At 40.0% G+C, this 27,672-nt stretch overlaps 1 protein-coding gene across 7 annotated transcripts in view; it reads left to right on the plus strand.

Annotated features, from left to right (window-relative positions):
• Dock4 (dedicator of cytokinesis 4) overlaps positions 1 to 27,672 on the plus strand; it is a 406,102-nt gene that overhangs the window by 331,403 nt on the left and 47,027 nt on the right. For 5 of the 7 annotated variants that reach the window (XM_029484743.1, XM_029484748.1, XM_029484747.1 and 2 more), the window contains exons 28-36: positions 3,864 to 3,939; positions 5,878 to 5,978; positions 6,348 to 6,406; positions 15,041 to 15,189; positions 16,888 to 16,973; positions 21,425 to 21,451; positions 21,596 to 21,691; positions 22,462 to 22,522; positions 26,462 to 26,555. In XM_029484743.1, the coding sequence (XP_029340603.1) occupies positions 3,864 to 3,939; positions 5,878 to 5,978; positions 6,348 to 6,406; positions 15,041 to 15,189; positions 16,888 to 16,973; positions 21,425 to 21,451; positions 21,596 to 21,691; positions 22,462 to 22,522; positions 26,462 to 26,555 (749 nt within the window). The remainder of the gene's footprint in view (positions 1 to 3,863; positions 3,940 to 5,877; positions 5,979 to 6,347; positions 6,407 to 15,040; positions 15,190 to 16,887; positions 16,974 to 21,424; positions 21,452 to 21,595; positions 21,692 to 22,461; positions 22,523 to 26,461; positions 26,556 to 27,672) is intronic. The other 2 variants (XM_029484745.1, XM_029484746.1) reach the window with 1 other exon arrangement.

Raw genomic sequence — 27,672 nt, forward strand, 5'->3', positions numbered from 1 at the left:
GTTACATCTTTTGAAAGTATGTATAGTTGACTATATCCTGGTTTGTATTTCATAGTTTATTTGGTAGCATGGCATTCTCTCGGCCTTTTGTATTTTCCTCCCTGAGAAGCCTGAACCCTGTGTCTCTGTTCCAGCAGAACAGGCAGCGCTGATAAATGTCCAAGATCATCAGTCTATCAATAGGACCATATGCTGCACTGCAGACCCTAAGACTACTGAAACCCCACGGAGAGGAACATGCAGAAGCAGAATTTGTTGGGATGCTTTTCTTTCTTTTTTTTTTTTTTATTTACTTATTTATTATGTATAAGTACACTGTAGCTGTCTTCAGACACACCAGAAGAGGGCATCAGATACCATTACAGGTGGTTGTGAGCCACCATGTGGTTGCTGGGAATTGAACCCAGGACCTCTGGAAGAGCAGTCAGTGCTCTTAACCACTGAGCCATCTCTCCAGCCCTGGGATGCTTTTCTCAACATGAGGATCATGACCCCTTTGGGGGGGGTCACATATCAGATATTTACATCAGGATCATAACAGTAGCAAAAGTACAGTTATAAAGTAGTAATAAAAAATAACTTTATGATTGTGGGTCACCACAACATGAGGCGCTGTATGAAAGGTTCGAAACATTAGAAAGGTTGAGAACCACTGCTCTGGAGCCTTGCTCTTCAAAGGGTGCTTTATGGACAAGAGCAATGCCATCACTTAGAGCTTGTTAGAGATACAGACTTCCAAGAACTACTCCAGGCTGCCTGACTCATTGTCTGAATGTTAAGTAGGTTACCACGTACCCACTGAAGTATGAGAAGCATTGGCCTAGAATGGGGGCTCTCTACTCCAGGTGCACCAAAAATACCCTGGGAGCTCCGCAAAGCCAGATATCCTGTGCATATTATAATCTCCAGAGGGAAGGCCCAGCTGTCTGCAGTTTTAAAACATCAATGATTCTAGTACTAAGACCACAGAGGTTCCATGTTAATCAGTACATGCATCTCGAGCTACCATAAGTATTATCTGTGTTTATGACCTAGCATGTAAGCAATTTTATAATTCTTCTAGGGAATTGCCTTTTCTCAACTGGAAATTTGAATTAGTCATTCTTTTTCCAGGACCTTAGTCTCCAGGTTTATTGAGAGGCCCTTTCTCAAGAGAATAAGATGGTAGTGATAGATAAAAACAGTTGACATCCTACCCTGCACATGCACACAAGAATGTGTACACACACAGAGTTCACATTTTACTTATTTAAGCTGGTAGAATTTTTTGAGTTCATTTGTTTGACTGATTGAATGTAAGCCCTTGTGATGGCTAAGCACACACTCTGCCATCAAGCTGCACCCCCCGCCTCTAAACCTTCCCTCATTAAACCTAGAATCCCAGTGATCTGAGTAATGGATAAATAGTCACTTCTTACCTGATAGCATTGTCATCTTCTGATAATAAAGCTTTACATTTGTTGTTGACCTTTTGCATAGCTCATATTACCATAATGTTTGTTGAATTAGTTTGTGAATGAGTTTAAAAGATTTCAATTTTTGGATGTTTTCCCCAGATATATTGATAAGGGTACATAAATCTTTACTTCTAAGGGAAAAAAAAAAAAGCTTTACATTCACATGGTAAAGTCCTTTGGGGAACCCCAATGAGTTCTCACTTATCATCATTGTTTTGGGGAGGACCTATGCAAACAACTACCTCTATACCATCAAGTGAGGCAATTCCTCTCTCTAGTGTGAAACTGGCTTGTTATATCTGACGTGGGAGGTGAGGAGATCACAGCAATTCTCAATTTTACTGGGTTTTCTCTCACTTAACTTTGGTAACAAGACTCTTTGAAAAGGATGGTGATCTGTTCAGAAGTGTATGTGTATGTGTGTAAACAGGGTCCCGTTGGGTGCTTGAAAGATAATGGTTCAGTTTTCCTTTCTTCCTTCTTTAACCACCCAGCCCTTGGCCTTGTTTCTATTTCCCTGTATGGCAAGAAAGATATACAGTGAATGTTCCAGTAAGTGAAAACAGTAATGAGCCATTATATCCTTCAGAGACTATCAATTTTACAATTATTAATATAATAAAAGTATTCTTACCTGTATTTTTCCACTTGCATAACCAAGGAGTAAGGTTGGTAGGATGTTTTATTTTACTCTTCCCTTTATCTCTTCAATTCTGACTTTCATGATGACAGGCAAGACCTCCTCAAACCTAATGCAGCATTACATATTCACCTAAGAAAAGACCAAAACAATTATAGAAGTCAACCATTTGTGCACTGATGCTACTTTTTAATAGTTAAAGTGCTGGCTTGTCTCACCATTAAGTTAACCAGTTACAGACACCTTCAAATTTGAATGTATACTCTCCTGGCTATCAATATGAGTAGATTTTTTTAACAAATTACAGACCTCTGTTCAGACCTAGACAAAAATATTCACCAAATCCTTCTTCATTAAATTCCCAAGCAAGATAGATATAGAGATAGATAGATAGATAGATAGATAGATAGATAGATAGATAGATAGATAGATAGATAGATAGATATGTGTGTGTGTGTGTGTGTGTGTGTGTGTGTGTAGGAGTGCTAAGAACATAGAGCTATCTCTGTGTTCTTCTGCCCTTGGGAGATGACTCTTTCTTGGAGTGGCTGTGACTCTGTTTTTATGGGGTTATAGACACTTAAAGAAATTGTGTCTTTAGTGTTAGTCTGGCCTCCTGTATAGAGGAATTTTAATCTAGCAACATGGCTGCTCAGGCAAGGGATCACATCCAACGACTTTCTAGGACTATGTGACCTGACTGGAAATGGACATGCTGCACACCTTTAATCCCTCTGGATGAAATACAGACATGCCCTTAGTACACACCTTTACCTTAGTATACCCTAACATTGAAGGTAAACTTAGTTTTTTTGAAGGAAGCATCCATGTTTGAAATTGATGTCTAATTGAATAGCAGACAAAGTGACAAATCAGAAAAAGATTTGTCAGAATGAGTCAGAGTTAGGATGATATGCCCAACTCTCATGAGAGCAGTCAGGAAAGGGAGACTATTTAAGAGCAGCAGAGAGAGCGTGGGGTGGGGGTACAGTTTTACCAAGACAGTTTTAAAGACAGGTTGCAGAGAGAACAAGCTAGTCTCAAGTGAAGACAGAAGCCAGAGAATGAGAAAGAGCCAGATTAGAACACATTGCCAAAGTTAGTATGAGGCCAGGCAGAGCAATTCAGTCTGAAGCTAAAAGAAGCCAGATTAAATCAGTGATCTTGGAGAGGAGTTTGGATCAGAACAGCTGAGTTGAGCTAGCCAGCCAGAGTTCAGAAAGATCTGAAAAGGGTGAACTTATTCAGCAATAAGTCTTTGAGATGACAATTACCTCTGGCAAATTTAAGTTACTTTTAAAATGCTGTGACTCTGCCTTCCATCGTCCTTCTGTGCCATCTGACACCTTACATGGAGAACAGAGAGACAGTGGCTCATAAAGGAACATTGCTGTCTGTCGTTTTATCTATCCATTGCATCTTTAGGCTCTCTGTCATTCATGATAATCAAGTACAGTTATGTTTACATTAAGTAATTTTGCCTCATTTAGAAATTAATTTTAAATGGTTCTAAGACATTAATATATGAGTATATGTGTGTATGAATTAGTTAAATTTATAAATCTTCCTGTGTATCATTTTGTGAACGAACTGGCTCTCAACTAGATATTTTTCTCTGCTTTAGTTTGTTTTGTTTTGTTTTGTTTTTAATCCACATGCTTCCTGGAGGAGATTTTCTTTTATCTTAAATGTGTTTTATTCTTAATTGAATTTCACTACTGTACAATTTCAGCTCTAATTCTGTGTGTGTTTTTTTTAATCACTAGTGTTATCATCACAACAGTTCTGTACCTCTCCGATGCACTCCGTAAGAACTTCTTAAATGAAAACTTTGATTATAAGGTCAGTATCTGATCCATGACTGGCTGGCTTGGGCTGAAAGATCTGTGCTGTATTTTAGAGAGGCACCTTGCTTGTGTTCCTGAGAATATTAGTTTTAACTGTGCATAATGTTAGCACTGTTTTTATTACATTTGCTTATCAGCCTGATGGAAATCATTGTGCTTAAAAGAAGATTGGCCATACCTGTTACTGTAAATTTTAATTATTGTGCTTGTTTATTGTGCCATTCCAGGGTACAACAAGAAGGATCTCGTACATGTTTTTAAGTCATTTTAAAGTTTTATTTTAGAGTTTTAGGTTTTTGCTTTTTAAAGTTTATAAAGAAAGAAATGAACACTTTCCTAGCTTTGAATTTTTGGAGTGAGATGGTGAAAACTATGAAACCTTAGTACGATTCTTTCAGGTAGGATTCTCAGTTCATCAGTAATATGACTGCTGATCTTCCTGCATGTCCGCCTAGCCTAGACAGTTTTATCATTTTTAAACCCAATAGCAAGTGATAATGTATAGACAAAGTACCTGCTGTGCCTTCCTTTCTCAATAATGGTATCTTTGTTTCCTGTTTCCTGTTTTTTTTTTTTAAGTAACATGTTCAACATTAAACATTTAGTAAGATTTGACAACTAGAAAATACAGAAAACATAAATGCAATAATAAAAATTCTAAGTACTCTTGCCTGTCATACAGGAGCTAACCCTGGGCTCAGTTAAACAAAAATCCCAGCCATCTAAAGAACTAGTAGAAACTTAACTGAAAATTCAATATATTCTACCCATGACACAGGGTAACATGTCACAGTAGCTTAGCAAGCGCCCTCATCTACCTCCTACACCCCCAGCCCCTGCTTTTTGACATTTCTTTTCTTTTTTTCTTCTCTTTTCTTTTCTTTTCTTTTCTTTTCTTTTCTTTTCTTTTCTTTTCTTTTCTTTTCTCTTCTCTTCTCTTCTCTTCTTTTCTTTTTTCTTTCCTTTCCTTTCCTTTCCTTTCCTTTTCTTTTCCTTTCTTTTCTTTTTTGACATTTATTTTCTTCTACTACTTCCTCCTTGTAAATTTTCCTTTAAATGTATATCCTTGTAAAATTAAAATTGCCCTGTGCCTAGATTTCCTTGAATAAATATTATTAGTGGAGTGACTGGAGAAAGCACAACAGTTAAGAGCGCTTGCTGCTCTTAACTGTGTTCAATGCTCAGCAACTATGTCCGGCGGACTTTAACTCCAGCCAGGAGAACCCAATACCCCTTTAATACATGTTTTTAGTAGAATCATTTTAGTTTGGGGTTTCTATCACATCCCTGTTTTATTTGTGAGAGCCCTATACCCGTGACAGATAGCTCTTGATCTGTTTCTTGTAGTTATTTAGCTGTCCTCTGATGTGACATCCCTGGAGACATAATTTTAGTCCATATGTCCTACATGGCTTCTGCTGTTTATTTCTGGAAATTTTATTCTGATGTCTTTCTTTTTCTCTTTTTGGCATAAGAAAATTTATGACTCAAAAATTTGTCTGGATAGGGAGTTTAAAGATACAATGTGAATTTAAGGCAATTAGTGCTTCCAGAGATACAGATGCATTTTTTTTAAAAAAGTTGTCCATCAAAAGAAGCACCAAAAATTAATCCACACAGGCATGAAATACCTAAGGCTGCCTGGAGATGCTCAGAGTAAAGTTACTGAAAGAAAGCATTTGTCCTTTAGCTACACCAGAGAGCGCATGCCTCTGGGCTTCAGATGTTAAGCAATAGCAAGAGAGTATTTCTTTAATTTTATAGCAGAAAAGTTCAACTGTGTGTCACCCCACGAATTTATAGCTAGCTGTGGCTGCTACCTAGTCCACTCTTCATCCCTTGACTGCTTCTGAAGCCAAGGTCAGCCATTGCATCGGCTCGTGTGATGTTTGCCTAGCTCAATACTATTTAATGTATCTCGTTCTTGTTTTAGATCTGGGATTCCTACTTTTACCTCGCTGTCATTTTTATAAACCAGTTGTGTCTGCAGCTGGAGATGTTCACACCTTCTAAAAAGAAAAAGGTGCTAGAAAAGTAAGTACAGAGGATGGAAGTGTGCTCTCAGTGAGGATGCTTAGTTCCAGATGTTCGCAAATCAGAATGCTCGCAGCTGGAAATGACAAGAAGGGAAGCAATTGTTAGAGCAGGGTTTTCAGGGAAATTTCAATATTTGAGTTTATTAATACCTTTTCTTGTGGTGTTTTCAGAATTCCGCATTATAGAAATCAAAAGTTATGAGTTTATGGGGGTATTTTATTTAAGGCCACTGAGACGTGTTCACTAGCTATCTATATTTAAAAATCTCTTGCCTTTAATTCAGAATGGCACACTGTATCCTACAGAACACAAGTCCTTTGTTCTGAAAATGACATCAGTTTTGATTTTTATCTTTTTCTATTTCAGGTATGGTGATATGCGTGTCACCATGGGTTGTGAAATTTTTAGCATGTGGCAAAACCTAGGTAAGTGATCAGAAGCACAGTCCCCTCTGTGGTCCAGCTCATCTCCTGACCTTTCCATACACATAAGAAGAGATGTTCATCAGTAGCAGTGTTTGACTCTATCGCACACAAAAGCTGTCTCCAGAAACTGACATCGTGTGAGCACTGGATACGGTTAATTCTTCACACTGGTGTCTATTTGAAAACCATCCCAATACCTTTACTTCTTTTCTTATTAACAACATGGTTTGAGATCTAGTATCCCAGGAACATTGTCTAGCAGTGTTCGAATCCTTTGAACATTCTCTAGCAATAAACGAACTTTCCAGAATGTGAAACCACAAAACTTTTACAGCTCTGAAAGGAAGCTATGAATCCTTGTCAATTTGGATTAAACTTGGTGAAAGGTTGCCTTAACCATCATCATTCTAAAACACCTTTCATGCCATTGATCTGTACCATAAAGAATATCACCAAAGGCCTTTCAAAGCATTTGCAGTTGCTAAGAGACTCTTAGATCCAATTGTGTTAATCTGCCACAGTGTAGAAAGCATATTATCCCAGCAAACCGATGGCACAGATCTGCCTGCACAGAAAGAATAATATTTGGCAGATAAACTGTTCTAAATTTCATTGGCATAAAATCTCTTTCTAGAGATTTATAACATTTAATTTGGCATATTAATTTTATACTGTTTATATCATTCACTGTTACTGCATGTGAATCCCTTGCAACTTATTTAAGGGATTGACATTGGACTATGTGATGATGGAAGAGTTCCTTCCTTTGGTGGGGCTCATTGAAGTACAGCTTAGAGATAGGAGGGCTTGCTTTCTTGTTACAGACTGATTTTTGCCCAGAATTTATATGTCCCTCAAATATGCACAGCAATGTGGGGAGCTTTGTCATTCATGAATACTTAATGATGATCCAAGAAAAATAAAATGAGTTTGCATCTGAAAAATAAGATCCTATAACTGTCTCTAGATTTTACTAAAACACAGAATGGAATATCTAGGCTGGAGAGTCTTATAAATTTTTCAATCTTAACTATTTCTCAGTGTTGAATAGTACTATGTTCATCTTGCCAGTTGACCTGACCACCATCATCTCCAGAACTCCTGTCCTAGAAAACTGAGTTGCTGTAGGAAAGGAGGCCCTGGGGAGGGGAGGGTGCAAGGGAAGGAAGAGTGGCAAAGGAAGTGGGGGCCAGAAACAAGAACACGTTTTATTTGAAAAATCCAGTAAGAAAACCTAACTCTTTTTAGGCTAACAAAGAAAGCTTCCATCACTCTCCACCTCAGGTGTCAAGTTTCTCTCTTAAATTTTCTGCACTTGCTACTTCATGTACATGAGAAAATCCAGCCTTTGTCGTCCTTCCTCAGACTTGCTTCTTTTAGGAGGATCCTGAGTTTCACGCTCGGTCCATGTAGAGGTCAGAGCTTCCCTCCCTTTAGAGGGTCTGTGATAGTCCACTGTCCTGGCTGTGCCTCTGCCTGCCTCTGTCCTTGCATATATCAATTGCTCCCACCTTGGGCCGTTAGAAGTTCTGCCTTTATGAGTATGTATCCAGGGGAATCTTGGTGTCCTGCTTTCTTTCTCATGGACAGAAGCTTAGAGGCAAAGTTGTTGGCTCTTGTCTTCAGTGTATTTTAACCTTTGGAGGACCTGGCAACTTGGTGCATAGCTTTTATCCTGTTTCACATTTCCATCTCCCGAGTTCCAGGGTTCCAATTTCTACATAACTAGTGGATGCTCAGTGATATAACATGGTTTTAATAACTTATTTTGAATAAGGACTAACTGGTAATAAGTGAATACCTCTTTTTAAATGTGTTATTCCTCAATATTTTTATTTCCTAAATTAAAGGAATAAAAATTATTCAGGCAATAGAAGAAGAGAGTTATATATTACATCCCTACCCTCAACCCCCAAATTTTGTCCACTTACTTGTTCCCTTGGAAGAGTGGGGTGGCCTGAAGAGGTTAGTTCTTGGCAACTTGCTGCACATGTGGCCCTCATTTAGCTGCAAAGATGTTTTCACTTTCTGTTTCGAGATGGATTCACATTCTTCCTAAACACAAAGCAGGTTCTTTGATCTGCATTTGCGAACAGAGTATCTTGTAACCACTGTATAAAAATCAATACTTCCCCATCAGGCTGCTCACTGTACGTAAACATAAAACTCCAACAGTCCGAGTAGCAGGTACCCTAAGTACTTCCAAATATGACCACATGGCTGAAGCTAGCCATGGGGCTGTACTCGTACCCTCTGGTTTACAGGAGTCTTGTAAGCGAAGAGCTGGTGTTACAAACATCACCAGCTCAGCAGGGATGGGATTTTCCATGTTTGAGGGCCCATCTGGATTTGCATATGTTCCTCGCTCCTAAAAGTGTGAGTTTCAGCAATAAGGCTACTCTGAAGCCTTCATGCATGAAACAGACCCAAGTGTGACTACTCTCTGACTTCTCTACTGTCTGAAGAAAAGTACAGGTATAGAGTGTAGTCTGTGGGCCTTGTTTGAACTGTATCCGAAACAAAAGCAATGCATTGCATGCTTCAGGACCGTCGGGAAGTTTGGATGTTGGTTATGTTTTTAATTAATTAGAAAAAAATTAATATGTGGATGTGCTGCCATGATAGAGGCATTGTGACTGTGTACAGTCACAGTTGTATAGTTGTGTTTTGATTGGTGCAGTAGTACAGTATGTCTCAGCCTTGCTTTAGAATTCTTTAGAGAAAAAAGTTAGGCAGCATGGTAGTAAAACAAATTAGTGAAAATTCTAACTGGGTAACATCTGGACAGTGTTCCTGTGAGATTTGTTTTACTTTTCTCAGCGTTGTGAGTACATTGGAATTTTTAAAAAAGACAAAAGTAGGTTATGAAATATCTATAAATGGTAAAGATATTTCTGTAAGAGACTAAAAAATGCCCAAGCAAATAGTGATCAATAAATAAGTAGGTACTAGGAGTGATCTCCACTCTGGAGGTCAGTGAATGCCAGACTCAGGGAAGAGTAAAAACAAAGCTGGAAGGATGCACAAGGTAACAGTCCATCAATATCTATGTATCTGTCATCTCTGAAATGTATAAAGGAGAGACTTAAGGTCAAGAAAGACAATATACTAACAGGCTTATAGCTCAATTGACACAATGTTTGCTTAGCATGTGTAGGGGCCTGGATTTAATTCCTAGCAGCCCAGTAAAATAACAAATAAATACATTGTTTTAAAACACGAAGGAAAAAAAAAAAAAAACAACCAGAAAACCAAAGTTGCCACCATAGTGTCTCTGCCTTTTTCTACTAACTCTCAATTAGAAGGCCATAAAAGCCGAGTGCACTCGGGAGGCGGAAGCAAGAGGATTTCTGAGTTCGAAGCCAGCCTGGTCTACAAAGTGAGTTCCAGGACAGCCAGGGCTACACAGAGAAACCCTGTCTCGAAAAACAAAACAAAACAAAAACAAACAAACAAACAAACAAACAAAAGCCGGCTGATTTGAGTTTATGTGGAATTTCTGTGGGTCACTCCCTTTTGCCCACATACTCAGAAGCTGTGCAGAGATTTGGTGTATCTATACAGTGTGGAGGTAGCCCAAGAATTACTCAGACTTCAAGGCAGCTTTTATGTGATGGCTTTAAGAAGCTGGCCCTGTAGCCAGGTCCTGGGGCAAGCTCTTGGTCAGGCATCACACCTGAACCCTCAGGGCTCCCCAGCCTCCCAACATGCACACATTGGCAACACCTCCATTTCTTCCATTTTCTCCCTTACCAGGACAGCTCGAATAAGCAGTGAATGCAGACTTTTACAGATGACAGGGAGAGTGCTCGCATCCAGGTTCTGTTTTCTGCCTTGACAAAAATAGCCAAGAAAAGGAATTGCAAACCAGCTGCCAGCTACCTGCCTGAAATGTGGGTGTCAGGAGGGGGGTGGGGAGTGGATAACAGTGCCTGCGTTTCCACTGTAGAGCATTCATTTTTGGAAGAAAATATTACAAATTTACATGAATGAGGAAGTTTCTCCTGAGATATTCTTGCTGCGTTAAGGAAAACAAAGCAGTCTTTTGGGAAAGGGAAAGGATTATCTGGGTCAGAAATACAGGTAGGAATATGTGAGAAAAAGTTACAAGTTTCTTCCATATGCATTATGGGTATGGATGAGACACTTAGGGAGATGGCTCAGTGGGTATAGGCACCTGCCACCAAACCTGAGAGCCTGAGTACGATGACCTGGAATTAAATGGTGAATGGTGGGAACAGACACTTGAAAGCTGACCTTTGACCTCCACATGTTGCATGCAAACACACATGCCAATTAACTAATTTAGTAATAATAATAAAGATGGTAAAAAAAAAAAAAAACAGTTACCATTGATGAAACCTCAGTGATACGTGATGGGCTGTATTGTGACTTCACTGATATAAAAAAGGACTTTCTATATGGGCAGGGCTGAAAGATTGTATCCAGGACTGGGTTTCTATTCTCAAAGCCCTTCCTAAAGCACTTATCATTTATTATTTTATATTTATTTGTTTCATTTTGTGAATGAATATTTTGCCTGCACTTATGTATGTGTGCTGTGTGTGTGCCTGGTGCCTGAGTTCAGAAGACGGCATCAAATACCTAGGAACTGGAGTTATGGATGCTTGGGAGCCACCACGTTTGTGGAGAACTGAGCATACACCTTCTATACGATCTAATCTCTTAACTACTGCACCATCTCTCCAGCCCCTGGTCAAGCACTTTAATTCTCACTGAAACTAAAGACAAGGCAAAGTCAATACCACTCCCAATTGTGATGAACTGGTAACTCTCTGACCATGTGAGGTCCATGTGGGACTCCTGTTCCCAAAGAAAGGACCTGACAAGTACCCCAGGATTCTATGTGTTAATAATAGAGATCATGAGGATCTCTGACCTATATAGGGCATTCCAGACACAGGAAAGGGTAAGGACATTGATTGGAGAAGCTTCAAACACATTATTACTACTGTTAGAAAAGTTCTTGATATGAAGCCCTCTAGGTATCTCCAAAAAAGGAAGTAGTTCAAACTAGTAGCCTCTGTCTAGAAACCCATTCAGGTATGTGGAAATCCTGACAGAATTCAAGGTGCTACTACCCTTGTCTCATCCTGTTGTGGTTCTGGTCTCTAGTGGGCAGGCAAGATACTGTTCATGAGGTTTTTTGAGAGAACAGACAAATTTATTCTAGCTGCTGCATCAGATATATACAGGTTGCATTTGACAAAGTAAAGCCCAGAACTCCCAAATGAATCTTGTATTAAGAAATACATGATCAGTTGGATTATGGCGGAGCATGCCTTTTAATCCCAGAAACTGGGAGGCAGATCTCTGTGAATTTGAGGCCAGCCTGGTCTACAGAGCAAGTTTCAGGACACAGAGAAACCCTGTCTTGAAAAGCCAGAGAGAGAGAGAGAGAGAGAGAGAGAGAGAGAGAGAGAGAGAGAGAGAGAGAGAGAGAGAGAGAGAGGGAGGGAGATACAGGACAGACAGACAGACAGACAGACAGAGATAGATAGAGAGACACAAATTGATGCATGCTCTCTTGTATAGCTAGGAGGCCTGCTGATAGATCTGGCTTGGGGCATGAGTTTTTAGAGAGAACATCCAGGCTCACTATTCTTAGCTGCATTTTGCTCTGAGAGCTAACCTTAGTCTCAAAGGAACTGTTTCCATTCAATAGGAAAATGGTTTTTGAAGACTTGAAACATATTTGTTCCTTAAAGACCCTTCTAGAAAAGTCTTTTATGGCTTATGTTGGTTCCAGAGATGAAGCTGATATTTGGACAAGATTATTCTTGCTTGTTCCTGAGGCCAGAATAGGAGGTTGTGGGATGACAGACAACAATCTTATTCAAAAAGATAGAATGCTCTAAAGTGGTCAGTGAGTCTTATCTCTGTTTTTGCCTCACCCTCTAGCAACTTCGAGAGGATACATTGGCAGTACTGCCTCCTCGGTCTTTTCTTTCTACCCTTTGATTCATGACTGGGCTTACTTCTTATTCCTCTTCTGCCAAACCCAAAGGCCTGTGTTGGTCCCATTCTTAGGACTGCTGTTTCAAACTAGAGCCAACCTGCTTGGTGGATCCAGATGCTAGCCACCCTCAAAACGGGCTACTAGTTAAGTTAACTGGTTAGTCAAGCAACTTGTTTAAGGCCCCGCAACTTTTCTTTCTTCTCTGCATATGGAAGTGACAGTTCCCACTGCTTAGAGTTGTCATGGCAAATTAATGGAATTATGCATAGAAAGTAGTCACATGCCTACCTGCCACAGGGCAAGTGCTTACAAGTGATGGCTGACATTACTACTGAGACGCCAACTTTGCTACTCTTGTCCCTCCCTAACTGCAAAAGCCTTCTCTTCTCTATTAGTCCACATATCTACCATCTCATTAGCTGGTGCCTTCTCTTGTCTTATACTTTTGTATTCAAGATCTGGTGTGTGTGTGTGTCTTTGGTTTTTTGTTTGTTTGTTTGTTTTGTTTTTGTTTTTTCCCCTCAAAGCTATTTCATCCACTTGGTGATACCAAGTCCTCTTTATCATTGACAATTCTGCAAAGTTCCTGAGCCCTAATCTGACTTTTGGGACTAGGTAGAGTGTTATGCACATGAGAATGTCTCAAAAGAGCTTCAAGCGGAAGTCATTATCCCCCTCCATATAGTCCCTGTTCCTCCTTTAACTGCATCTCATTTAGTAGCTGGATTTACTCTTGCTAATGCTTTACATCTGGAATGTCCCTCCAATCTGGCCTCCTGTGCCTGTTGCCATGGCTCATGCTTTGGGGCCAAAGTCTATTATAAATTATCATCAGTTTTCCCACTATAGTACATCTTTTTCTTGTCCCCCAAAGTTATGTTTCTGCAAAACAACCTGGTAATAAGGACTCCCACACACAGCTGAAGAGTCCCACTGCCTTTCCATCCAACATGGTACATAACCCATGTTGCCACAGCTAGTTTCCCCCAGACCTCTACTACACTTTCAGATGTAACATTATGCCCATGCTGTTTCCAGGAGTTCCTTCTGTTCGTATATTGGGGCAGCTGCTGCTTATGCCCCAATCAAGTGAAAGAACATGTCCAAACTGCTTTCCTCAGTTTCCCTGCCAGATGAGCTATACCATCCTCAGTGGTTCTTGATTCTTGCCATGCATCTCTGCAATAGTCTCAGTGTTTGTTGTGTTTTATGTTTGCAAGTTATAGGTTGTTCAAATCAGACAAGGCATGCCTACGTTTTGAGGCCCTGAAAAAAAGTAGATTAATGACTGTCTTAGTGAGACAAATATAAAATCTATACTAAAAGACTAACCAAATTTCTAGACTCTGAACAAAATTCATAATTTGTCACCTGCCAAAACATATTCTGGAAAGAGGTACTCATTTCAACTTTCCTTTTTTTTTGTTTATAATCATGTAAGGCGTTGAAAACTCACAGCTGTTTTTACTGGGATAATGTCTTACCCAGGAAAGGAGAGACTCTCTCTGTGGATGAGTGGATCACAGGGTATAGAAGGAAGACATTGAACACCTCTGTTCTCTCATGGGATTATCATGGGAAACAGTAAAGCTTGTATTAACATAGACTAAAATGTTCAGCTATAAGTAGTAGTATTCCTTCCATGCTACTGGGACAGGGAGAGTTTCATCATGATGGAAGTGCTCATGGTCTGAGCATAGGAAATAATAAGAATCTTGCAATAGAATAAATCAGAAAATGTTTGCATGATTGTATCTATTCCATGAAGCCAGCTACCCTCAGCTCAACCCCTGAGCTTGTCCTAGGGGTCCTAGATTGGACCTTTGGCATCATAGGCTTTTAGCCCTGATACTGAGAAAGAATGTATCATTCAGGGCATGTAGTTTTCTTACTATAAACATAGAAACTTCTCTATGGGATTTGACATAGACTAATGGACTCAGATCTGCTCCATATTTAAAGTCACCTGTGTCCCTGCTGCTGCCTGCCCTCCTTTGTCCTGAATCCTGGCTATCATACCTCTTAGCATTTGCTTATACACCAGTTGGGTTCAATACTGTTATGTTTTAATCCTTTCAGAAATAAGTTTGAGGGGGTTGCATTTAGACTTTTGTTTAGACTGTGTGTTATGTATTTATTTTTCTTTAAAATACAAACAGAAGCCAGTTTTTTGTACATAAAAAGAATTTGCAGTTTTGCCACCCAGAGATAACAGCTGTGGTTTCCTTAGGGATATCTTCTAGCTTAGTATTTTTTTTCCATATATTCTGTGAGTAGGAGTATTGTATACTTGTATTTCTATGTACCCAGTGTGCACCTGATGCCACAAAGGCCAGAAGGCATCAGATATTTGGGGACTGCTGATGCAGGAGCTTATGGGCCACTGTGTGGCTTCTGGGTGATGTGAACTACGGAACCATCGCTCCAGTTTCTTTTATATTAACTGCATCCATTTGTTTACAAGCATGTACAGTAATAAAATATTTCTATTTCTGCCATTTTAATTGTATGCTATGGGTTCTTTTCTTATCTGGGGCGATAACTGTAGTTCAGTATTTTATGATACTAGTTTTAACTAAAATTTTTAATAGTAACCTTTTAAAAATCTTATTAAAACATAATATACTGAAACGCGAACATTTTGCTTAATTTAGGAGAACACAAACTTCATTTCATCCCTGCCCTGATTGGGCCCTTTCTGGAAGTAACCTTGATACCCCAGCCAGATCTCCGGAATGTCATGATTCCTATTTTTCATGATATGATGGATTGGGAGCAAAGAAGGAGCGGCAACTTTAAACAGGTAGGCAGTATTGCTCATCAGGACTGACAGGGAATGTCACTTCCCTGTCTGGCGTCTTCACAATTTCTCCATTCATCTCTCGGTGGAGAAATGAACACTGGTTCAATGGACCCAGAACCAGGTGAACCAGTTCTCCCTGTACCACATAGCCTTGGATACATGCCTCTGGCTTTTTGTTGCCCTGAGCCTCCAGGGAAACCCTGGAATCCCATTTTATTCCTTTCACCAAAAACAAAATTCTTTGACATTCCAGATCTGTATTTAAGAATTTACAGAGGGTTGTTTGCTCCCAGCTGGCCCGGACTCAGAGGAACTGGAAGGTTAATGACTCTTTAAGCCATTGAGTTCTCAGTGGTCTGCACATTGTGTTTGCTGAATGGCTTAGCTCTGAGCATTTGATTCACAGTGTGTTTTATTGCTCTTAGCTTGGAGCAATGAAAATTAATTTGAAGGAGAAAGCAGTGGAAAATCTCACAAAGGAAATTCCAAGGGGATGAATCTGTCGTTTCTTGCTGACTTCAGTTCTAGTAGTGGTGCTGCAGTTTGAGGAAGACAGACATCCTGATTGCAAAATCAGATCTGTAAAGAATCAGCCACTTTTGCTGGTCCAAGTCTGTTGGGGGAAGTAGGAAAAACATGCTCTCACATAGTGACTTCTCAAACCTGCTTACCCACAGGATGTGGCCCTCCTCCATACATCTCCACATGACGCCTTCTTCAAACCTCAGAAAAGTGCTTGTCATCTGTATAAGCAATTTGATTGCATGCATAGACCTTTCCTATTGCCAAGAGTGTGGGCATTTCTCTTGTTATTCGTATATACATTTATTTTTAAGAAAGCTAATGGCTGAGTGAAAAGCTGTGAACACACTGTGCTTGGTAGGGGGTCCCACTTTCCTTCCCTCTTATCTTTATCTCCTGATTGACATTTGCTTTAAAGAAATAACTGGGCTCAGTCCTTGGACAAAGTTGAATATTCGTCTCAAGCCCAAATTGCTTTAACACTGGCTAAAGGTTGTCATTTTCTCTTGCCTCATTTAGATAAAGGGAAATTTTTCCCTTTCTGATATTCAAGTTATAAAGAATTTATGTCCTTGAAAATATAAATGTTTTGACTACAGTTTTCAGGAAATATGTCCTTTCACTCTCCTGCCGCTTACTGCTGACTTAGACTATTTCTGTGGCTCTACCATCTGTACATGGCTAGGATGGATTCTCAACTTCAGCAAAGATTTAGTGCAACCTCGAACTGTTTTAGGAAAGAAAACAGATAAAAAGCACATTTAAGATTTAAATTAATGTATTTGGGCATGCTAGTTTGCTGATGTTCTCAGATATAGTGATGTAAAAAAAAAAAAAAAGAAAAAGAAATGGGACTTGCCAGTTTTTATAGTCCCTAAAAGAAGAACCGAAACGTTTAAATTGGGCTGCTAGCGTTTATGTTGGGATCCCAGATAGATAGATGCTGTCCTTGGCAGCAGAAGAAGCTAGCTAGCCAGCAGTATGAAGTCATGTTGACTGCATCTAAATTAGTCCTCTAGAATTCCAAAGGGAGGCTTGCTATTAACCATGGCTGACGATATCACTTTGACAAAGTGTATCACGGCTTTCCCCAGGCATAAAGAAATACATACCAATTTGCCTAAAAATCTTGCATGTGAAGTGGGAGGAGGAGAGTGATATTTGGGTGTGTTTCAGGTGGAGGCCAAGCTAATTGACAAATTGGACAGCCTGATGTCAGAGGGCAAAGGTGATGAAACGTACCGTGAGCTCTTCAACAGTATGTGAGTAATGTGTTTCTCTCCACTTGGTTCTATTCAGGACATCTGGTGTCAGTCCTGAGCTGTTCTGCACCACAGTAGATGAGAGCTACAGAGACAGCTTGGGTCTCATAGGAGAGCTCTGTCTTTGTGGAGTGTGAAATAAAGGATAATTGCCTAACTCTAGCAAGTGGATCTTATTATGTTGATGATTAGATATGTCTCTTTATTTTAATCTCCGATTAGGACAGGTTGCCTATGTTACATAACAAAGCTCACTCCTTTCACGCTTGGAAATTTCAAGGGAAAATAAGGCCATTGTTATAAGATAATGATTTTAAACAGAGTTATGAGTGGGAGAGGAGAAAAGTGTGTGATTATAACATTTGTATACAGTGTTTTCCAAAGTATGACTCTGGCTGATTTGCTGTTAGAAAATTAACTTCGTTTGTGCCTGATGCTCAGCACCTGCTTCCATGCTGACCATTTTTTTTTTTGCTTGGGACTGTTAAATACTTCCCCAGTGCTGCTTATTAGATTGCCACCAAAGCAAGTCATTTCTAGTAAATTTGGTGTTTGGGATTTGCAAAGAGAATAGAAAAAAAAAAAAGAATGGAGTTCTAGGAAGGGACTTCTAGATGGTCCCAAGTGATCCAATATGATCACAGTCTCAGAATGGATTGCTTGTATCAAGTATCATCTAACTGTAGGAATAGCCAGAGTTGAGGCATGATAATGTTTCAGCGCTTTGGGACTTCCCACCTGGAATGTGTTTTTTTATGATCTTATAGATCTTAGTCATTTTGAACCTAGTATTTTTATAATGTATTTTTCTTTTAACTGAGAAGATTAGCACACTGAGTTTGGGAAAATGTTCTGATTTCTTTCAAGAGTGCAAAACTAATACATTTCTCTCCTAGAAAATACACCTGTGTTGGTATTAACGCCCAACCATCACCTAAGTGGCACTGATAGCCAAGTGCAAGATTCAAGTTGACTTTACGTTCATTAATTAGCAGCTGTGCAACTCTGGATGTGTGGGTTTTAAGAATGCTATCTTAAAACTGAAAGGCTTGACGATAGGTTGGGTAGTCTTCAGCTTGCCTGATTTATAGTCATTCTTGGAGCTTTCAGGAAAACTATATAGAAAGGAAAAAGAAAGGCTTCAGGGATTTCATTTGGTGCTTAGTTACATTGTGAACACCGAGTGCCATTTTCTCTTCATACTGTAATTCAGCCAAAACTTTTGCTAATTATTCACAAGCCCTTGTTCATTCTTGTGTACAAAGTGTCTGTCTTTTGCGGCAGCTGGAGTTTAGCAAGAATTTAGATTAAAACCTCATCCAACATAATAAATTGCCTTTGAAAAAATGCTTTCGTTTCAGTTCCTAGTCCTTGGTTAGAACAAAGAGCTAAAATACAAAAGCATTTGGTGGAATGAAGCCCTTGAGATTTGTGATTAATTATTTATAATGAATTCATAAGATTGATAAATGCATGCTCTGTTTCTTTAATGCCTCTTATCTACATTAGTAAAGGGCGGATAATTTGCAGTTTGGATTGCTTTTATATAAATATGACTGTGAAATATAAGATGTACGTTGACACTAGAATCAAAGTAATAATTAAACCTCTATAATTATTTTATATTTTAAGGGACCAGATTTGTTCAATGGAAATTTTTATTCTTTTGCTTATTTTTAACATATTACTAGAATATAAAAATCATAATAATAAAAATAAAGTTTAAAAGGGCTATTGATATTTTTCTTTAATGCTTTTATAGTCAGCATATTAGTAATAAAGCACACTTAAAGTGACAATTAAGTAGCATTACTACCTTGTCACAGGAAAGAAAGTGAGAATTCAAGTGGATTTCAAGGAAACAATAAAGTCCTTTTATTTGTGGGGCTAACAATCACAGTGGATTAGTGTAATCATGGTGAGTTGCTGCACCCGTTATGAATTAGGAAGGCATAGATTCTCATTTACTCTGAAATTCATGCCTAAAACTTCATAAAATTAGTTGAGAAGATGGAAGCCTAGAAGACACTCACTGCTTCTGAATGCTGTGCTTGGCAAATCAGCCCTTAGACTGAGACTTTGAGTCTCTGTGTCATATGCTTGCCAAGAATCCCTCTCACTTTCACTAACTCCCCACAAAATCTTCATTTGTGCTCATTATCTCTGCTTTTTATATCAGTGAGATTCCCTATTTTTGAAAACACTGAAACCGTGGCCGACAGACCACACTGTGAGATACTCAAAATCAGGCCTCGGAGCTTATCGGCTGCATTACTGGCTCCTCTTAACTTATGATTTGGCCTTTGTGCCAACTTTCCAGGCAGGCTTGGGTTGAGTGAGGATACCACAGAGGTTCTAACACTGGGGAGGTGCAGCAGAGTTGTCACTATCCTGAGGCACCCAATTAGCTTTGCAAAGGAAAGTGACATCCGTCTCAGTTCTCCCTACACTCTGTCCTGTCCTCCACAACTCCAAATTATTCCAAAATCTTTAACCAAGGGTCACATGTTTCATCGCTGTTTGGTTTGGGAGATTAGTTCTATAACACCATGCCTCAAGTATCCCAATCTGCTGTTTGGGTTGCTCAAGGACAGCATATATGTCAGAACAGTGTTCTCAGCATTAGCCTGGTATGATACAGAAAACCAGACTGAAAATAAAACTACCATAGTCCAGCCCCATTTCCTTCATTGTAAGCAAGACTGTAGTCTGTCCTGCTGTCCATTTGATGGAAGAATAGCATTGGAAAATCCAGAACAAAATTGTGAGAAACTATCTCTTGCTTTATGAGATGAGGTCTCAGAATACTCCACACCAGCACCAGAGCGTGGGTACAGACCAGGAGAAAACATCCAGTCTCACCCAAGGTATCGAGAAAGACTGCTTCCCTGTGCTGATAGCCTCCTTGGGTTGTATCAGGTAAAGTGTAAAGTGGGAAGATCCCCAAATGAAGGAATAAACCTAACCAAGGATGCAGATGGACAAGGTTCTAGACTTGCTCCAAACATTTGGTCTTGAGTCACTGAAGGGTGTGCACAGCTCTGCCTCTTTTGAGAGGATGATGTAGCTCTGAATTTTAATACATGGGTTTAATACATGGGAAGCTGTGAATTAATGAAAGTCATAAATGAAGCCTCTGTCTATTTTTAAAATTATTACTTAACTTGAGTTACTTGGTTTTAGCCTCTGAGTATGTGGGATGTGGGCTGTCACTTGGAGAAATTTCTGTAGCATCCTGCATGATTGGCAGGATGTGAGAACTTGGTTCAGTACCAGTTTGCAACGTATACTCTAAACTGGTACTGCTCAGGGGTTTCTAAGTGAAAACACATTTAAACAAACTAAGAGGCTGTCCCTAAGGATCAGTCAGGGCAAGCCCCACACCTCCCATAAGTCACCCCTCTCTGACCAACCCACTTTCAATCTAGAAAAGCGCTTAAAATCAGTCAGGCAAACAAATGATGTGACAGACAACAGACATGGAGAACAGACAGAATACTAGGTACTGAGGTGGAAATGGAAAGAAATTTGGGGAAAAAAAATATATAGCCACAAATAGAACAACCCTTTACCACAGCAGTTTTCTTTTTGCTGTTTTTTTTTTTCAACTAAGTACAGATTTGACAGGTTTCCATTGTATACACACACACTCTGTTTCCTCCCCCCCCCCCCCACTTTTTAAAATCAAGATGCAAAAGAAAAAAGATTTTTAAACAGAAATGATAATCACAGAAACAGGGGTAAGGAAGTAAGCTAATACCACCATACCTATGTTCCTCTATCTTTGGGGGAAGTTCAGTCAGGAAACCTTTCCCAAGTACAGTGTTAATTTGCAGAGGGAATGAAAGCAAATCGGCTTCTCATCATGATGACTTAAGTTAATATTTTCTGTTGACATAGTGCCTCTGCTCCAAGGTGTTTAGGATTAGGAGAAATGTAGGAGGAGAGATGTGGCCCAGGCACCCGTCATCAAATCCGCTGTAACAACCACTTAGAAAATCGTCTGTGATTAATGACAGAGTGAATGGAAGCGTTGAGTGAGCGCACAGATAGTACAATATGTATTGAGTGGGCAAATGTTAAGTGAAGGGAGAGTGCAAACGTCATCCCGTCTGTATAAGGATTTTCCTGTAGCAGTGGCAGTGCAGCAAAATTGCTTGGGTGAAGGAAGATGCGTTCCACCGAGAGGTAGGAAAACATGTTTATGGGACTAAAGCAAGCTCTTTACTTGGAAGTAAACTTGGAGGGACTCCCGTGTTTTGCTTCTGTGCTGCTATTTAATGTGGCAAGACACCAGTCTCCGTCAGCCTACCAGGAGAGCTAGGGGGGAAATGTCTCTGAGCTGTGAGGTGCTTGTATGTGTTTGAAAGCATGATTATGTGCATGAGTTCGTATTTTATGACATGGATAATCTGAAAATCGATTTGCTTTGTCAATGCTTCCTGGATTAGAATTCCACTATTTGGTCCCTACCCTAGGTAAGACATTGTTTGCAAATTGTCCTACTTGTGAGATGTTGCAGTGGTTGCTAAGGCATTTAAGGTACTGATGAAAGTAAAATGGTTGTCATGGTGACTGATAAAAATAAATGTTGAAAATGCCCTGGGTTCTTTCTTTTCCAGTCTACTAAAGAAAATTGAGCGGGAAACATGGAGGGAAAGTGGCGTTTCATTAATTGCCACTGTCACTCGGCTGATGGAGAGGTTGTTAGACTACAGGTAAGCTGCATCCCAAGATTCCAAATACGCTCTATTCTAGTTCAAAGCCCAAATAGCTGAACTGTAATTTGCATTCCACTTGAGTTAATCATTCAAAGAATTGCTAATCAGCACCTGGACTGCAAACCAGCTTGTTCAAAGTTTGGCATCTGGCTTTGGTGTTTGTTTACTTGTTTGTTTAGTTCTGTTTTTGATAATTCTCTCAAAGTCTTGAGTTAAAAGAGTTCTCAGAGTCTTTGACAGACCTCAAAAACAGAAAGAAGGGAAAGAAAAGGAAAATCTTTGGGTATTTAGATTCACTCACTCAAAAATTGCCGGTGATCCAAACACTTTAGAATGAAGATCTAGGGGATTGTACCAGTGTGCTGCACCTTTAAAGGAATACAATTTATTTTTATTTTCATTTACTTTGCCTTTAGAGCAGGCTGTCCCAATTCTATGCATGGTGGGTTTCTTTTATTTTAAGAACTCTTCTCTGTTCATTGTCCCTGGCAGTTTTACACCTCTGATTAAGGAGGGGTAGGCACCCTCTCTCCCCTGCTCCCTGAGTCCCTGTCCATTGAGAGGCATATTGCTTGCCTACTGCAGCTGGGTGTCAGTCTCTACTTCCAGTCCCATCAGAGATCTCCTGCCCAGTCCCCTTTTCCTGAACCCACACAATCGTCTCTGATCTCTGCGGATACCTCACCTACCCACACATCAGACAGCAGAGAACTGTGTTTTCCTCACAAGAGAAAGTTCCCGGTGTGACTCTTGCTTTCTGTTTACAGGGACTGCATGAAGATAGGAGAGGTGGATGGCAAGAAGATTGGCTGCACAGTTAGCCTTTTGGTTAGTGCCTGACTCCGTCTCCCCCTTCCTTCTAACCTCTGCTGCTCTTCACTGAAGCACTAAGTTTTGTTTGTTTTTAATCTTCCATGTGCCCTTTTCCAGGATGTTTCTTACAAAAATGGAAAAGTGTTTTTTAAAGGGAAGATAGTGACCCTTAGGTTGAATGAAGCCCAGAAAATCTTCAGCTCAGAACATTGCAGGATACTCACTGGGCTGGGCTGGGCTGGGCTGGGCTGGGCTGGGCTGGGCTGGGCTGGGCTGGTAGCAGTGAGCAGACCTCACAGAGGGACTGCGTGCTGCTGTCTTCCCCTCTTGAGTTTCTTACTCAGTCTAGATGCTTTTCTTGGAAAAGCACAATATCGGCATTGAAGTCCCTTCATTTCTCTGTTGACTATTCCTGTCTGCCCATCTTCTTCCTCTCCCTCACAATCATTGTATGTTTTCATAACAATTACTCAACTCTTATTTTCTAACCTGTGAAAACTTTCTGCTTAATATGCTTTTCACTCACTGCCCCCTGCTCATTGAATTCATAATAGCACTATTGCAAAGAATTGCATTGCAATGCATAGATGACAGCTATATGGACAGGAGTCTAAATCATAATTACTCTGGACCAACCAAAATTTATATATAAAAAAAGTATCACTCCCTTTTTATTAAGTAGATTGGAATTTCATCATGAAAGATTAGTCCTACATTGGACATTAATTATTGTATTTTGCTATCTGGTGAATTAATGCTTTTACTAGCTTTCCTCCATCTCATTTGGAACTGAAGAATGACCTCTTGCAGTTCTAAACCTGTGAATGTTCCGGGTTTTTTTTTTTTTTTCTCTTGTATTTCTGAGAGCACATGAAACGTCCTTGTCTGTTGTAAACATTGTACTGTCGTTGTCATTCTTGCCCTATGTCCTGAAACCTTTGCATCTGTGCTTTGTCTGAACCTTGAACTTTTGGTCTGCCCTGCATTCAGCCGAATGGGTTTACTGTTGTTGTTGTTGCTGCTGCTGCTGCTGTTTTCTTTCACTCAGTCCCTTCAGTCCCTTCTCAAATCTCTCAACTTTGACTCCACTACCTTTCTGTTGCCCTAATCTTTTGCTGTGCTGCTTTCCACTTCTGAGCTCGTGACCCTATCTTTCCTTACCACACCCACTTCTTCCTCCTCATTTTTTAATGAGTTGTTACATCTCTACCTCCATCACCAGCCCCTAAAAATATCAAGCCCTAAGCATGCTCTGTGAGGGTGCATCTTATTCACACCGACATACTTACATAATTTTCTTCCTTAAAACCAACAGTGAGCGGCTATCAGCCCACCCACTGTGCTAGCCATGACCTCTCCTCTAACAGTCCTTTCTCGGCTCGGCACAGTCCTTCCCTCTATCCAGCCTTCCATCTCCTCAGTGTTTTTCGTCTCTCTTTCATCACAATCAGGACCCTCAGCCCTTTCCACGTCCTTGCTTATATGCCCTGTGCTCTGTGAGCTTTGGTTTGAATCCTCAGCCCAGGCACAAACACTCGTATAACCTCAAAGCAGACACATTTACTGTTTCCTAAGGAACCCTGTCACCCTCATCTCCTCTCCCAAGTTCCTTCTCTTTGGAGATGAACACAGTAATGCAGCCCCCTCGGCTTGTCTCCTCAGCTGGGCCAACAGAAGAGGCCCTTTCCTTTGGTCAAAGAATGACTAGTTTGCACTGTGTTCCTTCTTGTCTTCTATGGGGAATAAGAAGGAAACCTCATAAATCAGGGGCCGTGTTGTAATTACTTGAGCCTGACACCATTAGCTTTGGAGTGTGACAAAGAGCAGAGAAGGTGAGCACTTTGAAAAAGCTGTTCCAACTGCACACCAGCACGAGGAGCCTTCTTAAAACCCCAGCTTTATCACTTTGAAGCTAATCTCTTTAGCTCCTACTCCAAATGGAAAGTTTTGTATGTTTGCTAGTGGCAATATGGCTCCCGTCACTACCTCCCTGTGAGGTCAGCAGCAGATCCTGCCAGGGGGCCTCTAACTGCTGGTGTACGGTCAGAGCTTAACTCACAGTTGGTGACAGTGCACACTATTTGACATGACTAACAGGAGGAATTATAATTATTATTTTGTTCTCTGTGTTACAGTTTTTAGCAGACATATGTGAGAGATTGTCATCTGCCAGCTGGGGAGATGTCGGGCTTTGGTTTTTTTTTTTTTTTTTTTTTTTTTCTTAAGGAGGAATATTCATTTACAAAGTGATCGCTTATTTTTGTTCTGAAAGAACGCAGCAGCTTCTTAACAGAAAACTATTAGAACAGATCGTCCTTTAATAATGTAAAACCTGCTGTGGGGCTGTTAGATTGTGTTTATGGTACAATTCTTGCTAATTAAAATGATTTTGATGATAATGAGGGAGGTTTGAGTAGCATTGTTTACTTGGCTTTTTAAAGACTGCCAGGATCTACAGGAAATGAAAAGCAAGGAGAGAGCCAATGTTGGAAATAATAATGCATTCAAGTTAGCGTCAGTGCCCACACAGTATATGAGTCCTTGGGTTCAAGAATGCACAGGAGTCAGATAATGGGCAGACAGCGCCTTTGAGAGTTGATCATTAGGTTCCTGACTGACTCATCAGCTATGGAAACCTATAGGACTCCTGGCATTTTCTGTTTCAGAAACCTGTCACTCTTTCAAGTGCATAGCTATCCGTCCCCCTCACCCCCTCCCGCACTAGTCTGTGTCCTTCATATCCTAAGTAGCATCAGCTCCAACATCAATAAGTTATCATTTCATGTGTCTGAAGCAGGGACGTCATAATGTACCTGCAGCTTGTATATCCAGGTAGTAAACACTGGAGTTTTATAAAACTTGGTAAAATAGTTTAGAGAATTTTAGTAAAATTAAGATTTGTAAAAAAATAAATAAATAAAAAGGTTATTTCATTTAATATTTCCGGTAAACCCATTCCATAATAATAAGCAGACATAAAATTCTCTGGTTTGTGTTTTAAACATAAACAAGAAACATTAAAACTTAATACAGCTGCCAGGAGTGCTTTACTCCCAGCATGGGGGAAGCAGAGGATTCCTGGGAGTTTGAGTAATGAATTCCAGGCCAGCCAGGACTACATACTAAGACCAGTCTCAAAAACAAAAACAAGCAAAATGAAACAAAAACCCACAGGAGAGAGAGAGATGCTTTTTGGTTGGTTGGTTTGTTGTTAAAACAGGGTCTCTGTATAACCCAAGCTGACCAGGAGCTCATTTTATAGACCAGGCTGGCTTCAGACTCAGAGATTTGCCTGCCCCTGACTTCTGCTGGGACTAAAGGCATGTGCAACCCCACCTAGCAAGAAAAACTCCATAATCTTTATGTCCTAGAGACTTCTTTCTTTAGAAAAAGGTATACACGAAATTAAAGAAAATGTCCTTGCTGCCAACCAGCATATTAAATATGCAGGTGATTTGTTACATTTTCTTAATATTTTAGTTAAATAGGCTGATTGCCCACTTGACAGCTAAACTAAGAATAATGGAAACTAACAAGAGAACAACTGGGCATAGTGGTAATTCCAGCTCTTAGAATATGAGGCAGAAGTATCGGGCTGTGGGTTCAAGGCCAGTATGGGCCACATACAAAGCCCTGTCTTAGAAGAAAAAGAAAACAAGAGAATGAAAGAAGAAATTTGAATTGTTGATTATAACCCAAGAATTCCCAGCTTGTCCACTAGTTGCCAGATGTTTAACACAGTGTCAGGTTGAAAATCTGTCGCTGTCATTTAGTCTCCTCATTGTATTATTAAAACAATACTCGGGAGGGAAAAAAATGCATGTGTTCTCTTGACTTGGAGGCATGGAAGTTCAACAGTGTAAAAGGGCGTGTGTGTGTGTGTGTGTGTGTGTGTGTGTGTGTGTGTGTGCCTGAATACTGAGGAAACACGCAGGTCTGTGCTCTTTTTCACAGAACTTCTATAAGACGGAGCTGAACAAGGAGGAGATGTATATCCGCTACATCCACAAACTCTACGACCTGCATCTCAAGGCGCAGAACTTCACAGGTCAGAGTGCTGGGGACTAAGGTGGGGAAGGGAGCTAGGTACTGATGCATTTGCTATGGTAACGCCTCTTCCTTTCACAGTTAGGGATGAAGACTCTGGCACTTCTCTTCTAAACCCTAAATGAATTTTAATTTTGTGGATGCTTGTTAGTGCTGTATTTTCTACTTTATGTATGCATGATTGTTTTGAGATTGCCCTTGGCATTATGGAGTACATACCTCATTTCAACACGCTTGCACTCGGGGTTTGCTGTCTTAATTTAAACATGGAGTCTTTATAGACCCCCTACTCTGTGCTGTACTTGTAGGATATGTGTTAAGTATGGGGTATGTGTTCACTGGAGTGGTCATACCAATTGTAAAGAACTTGTAAGAAGAGCGCTGTGTTTACTAAGATACTGGCTACTTTGAGACTCTCCATTTGTGAAGTTCTCGGGTTCCCTACATTTTTATTTGCCCTGAAGAATTTTACTGCTTAAGAGATTGGATAGTGATGTTCTCTTACATTTCTCTCCATGTAAAGATATCTTTATTGCCCTTTGTAGTAGTCAGCTTTCAGTTATTGAAACAGAGTATATATGATAATCAACTGATGAAGAAGAGAGGTTTGTTTTAGTTCAGGGATTTGAAGGTTTTGGTCCATTGTGAGTTGGCTCTGTTGCTTCTGGACTTGTAGCAAAGTAGCTTATAATGGTGGGGAAAGTGCCTGGTACAACCTAACTTCTCTATGACACAAGAGAAAGAAGAAAGGAGCCTCACAGTCACTTCATGCATGACACTGATAACCTAAACCTTCCCACCAAGCCCCACCTCTTACAGTTTCTAGCCATCTCTCCACATCACTGATGGAAGGACCAAGATGCTACCTCTAATATTTTGATTTTATGGGCTTGTATATGTGTGAGTGAATGCTGTACATGTGCAGGAACCCTCCAAAGACAGAGAAGTGTGTTAGATCCCGTGAAGCTAGAATTACAAGTGGTTGTGATCCACCCGACTTGAATCCTGGGAATGGGAGTCAGGTCTACTGGAAGAACAAGTACTCTTTTTTTTTTTTTTAATTTTCAATATTTTTTTATTACCTATTTTCCTCAGTTACATTTCCAATGCTATCCCAA

The sequence above is a fragment of the Mus caroli genome, chromosome 12 (assembly GCF_900094665.2).
Source record: "Mus caroli chromosome 12, CAROLI_EIJ_v1.1, whole genome shotgun sequence".
NCBI classification, from domain to species: domain Eukaryota; kingdom Metazoa; phylum Chordata; class Mammalia; order Rodentia; family Muridae; genus Mus; species Mus caroli.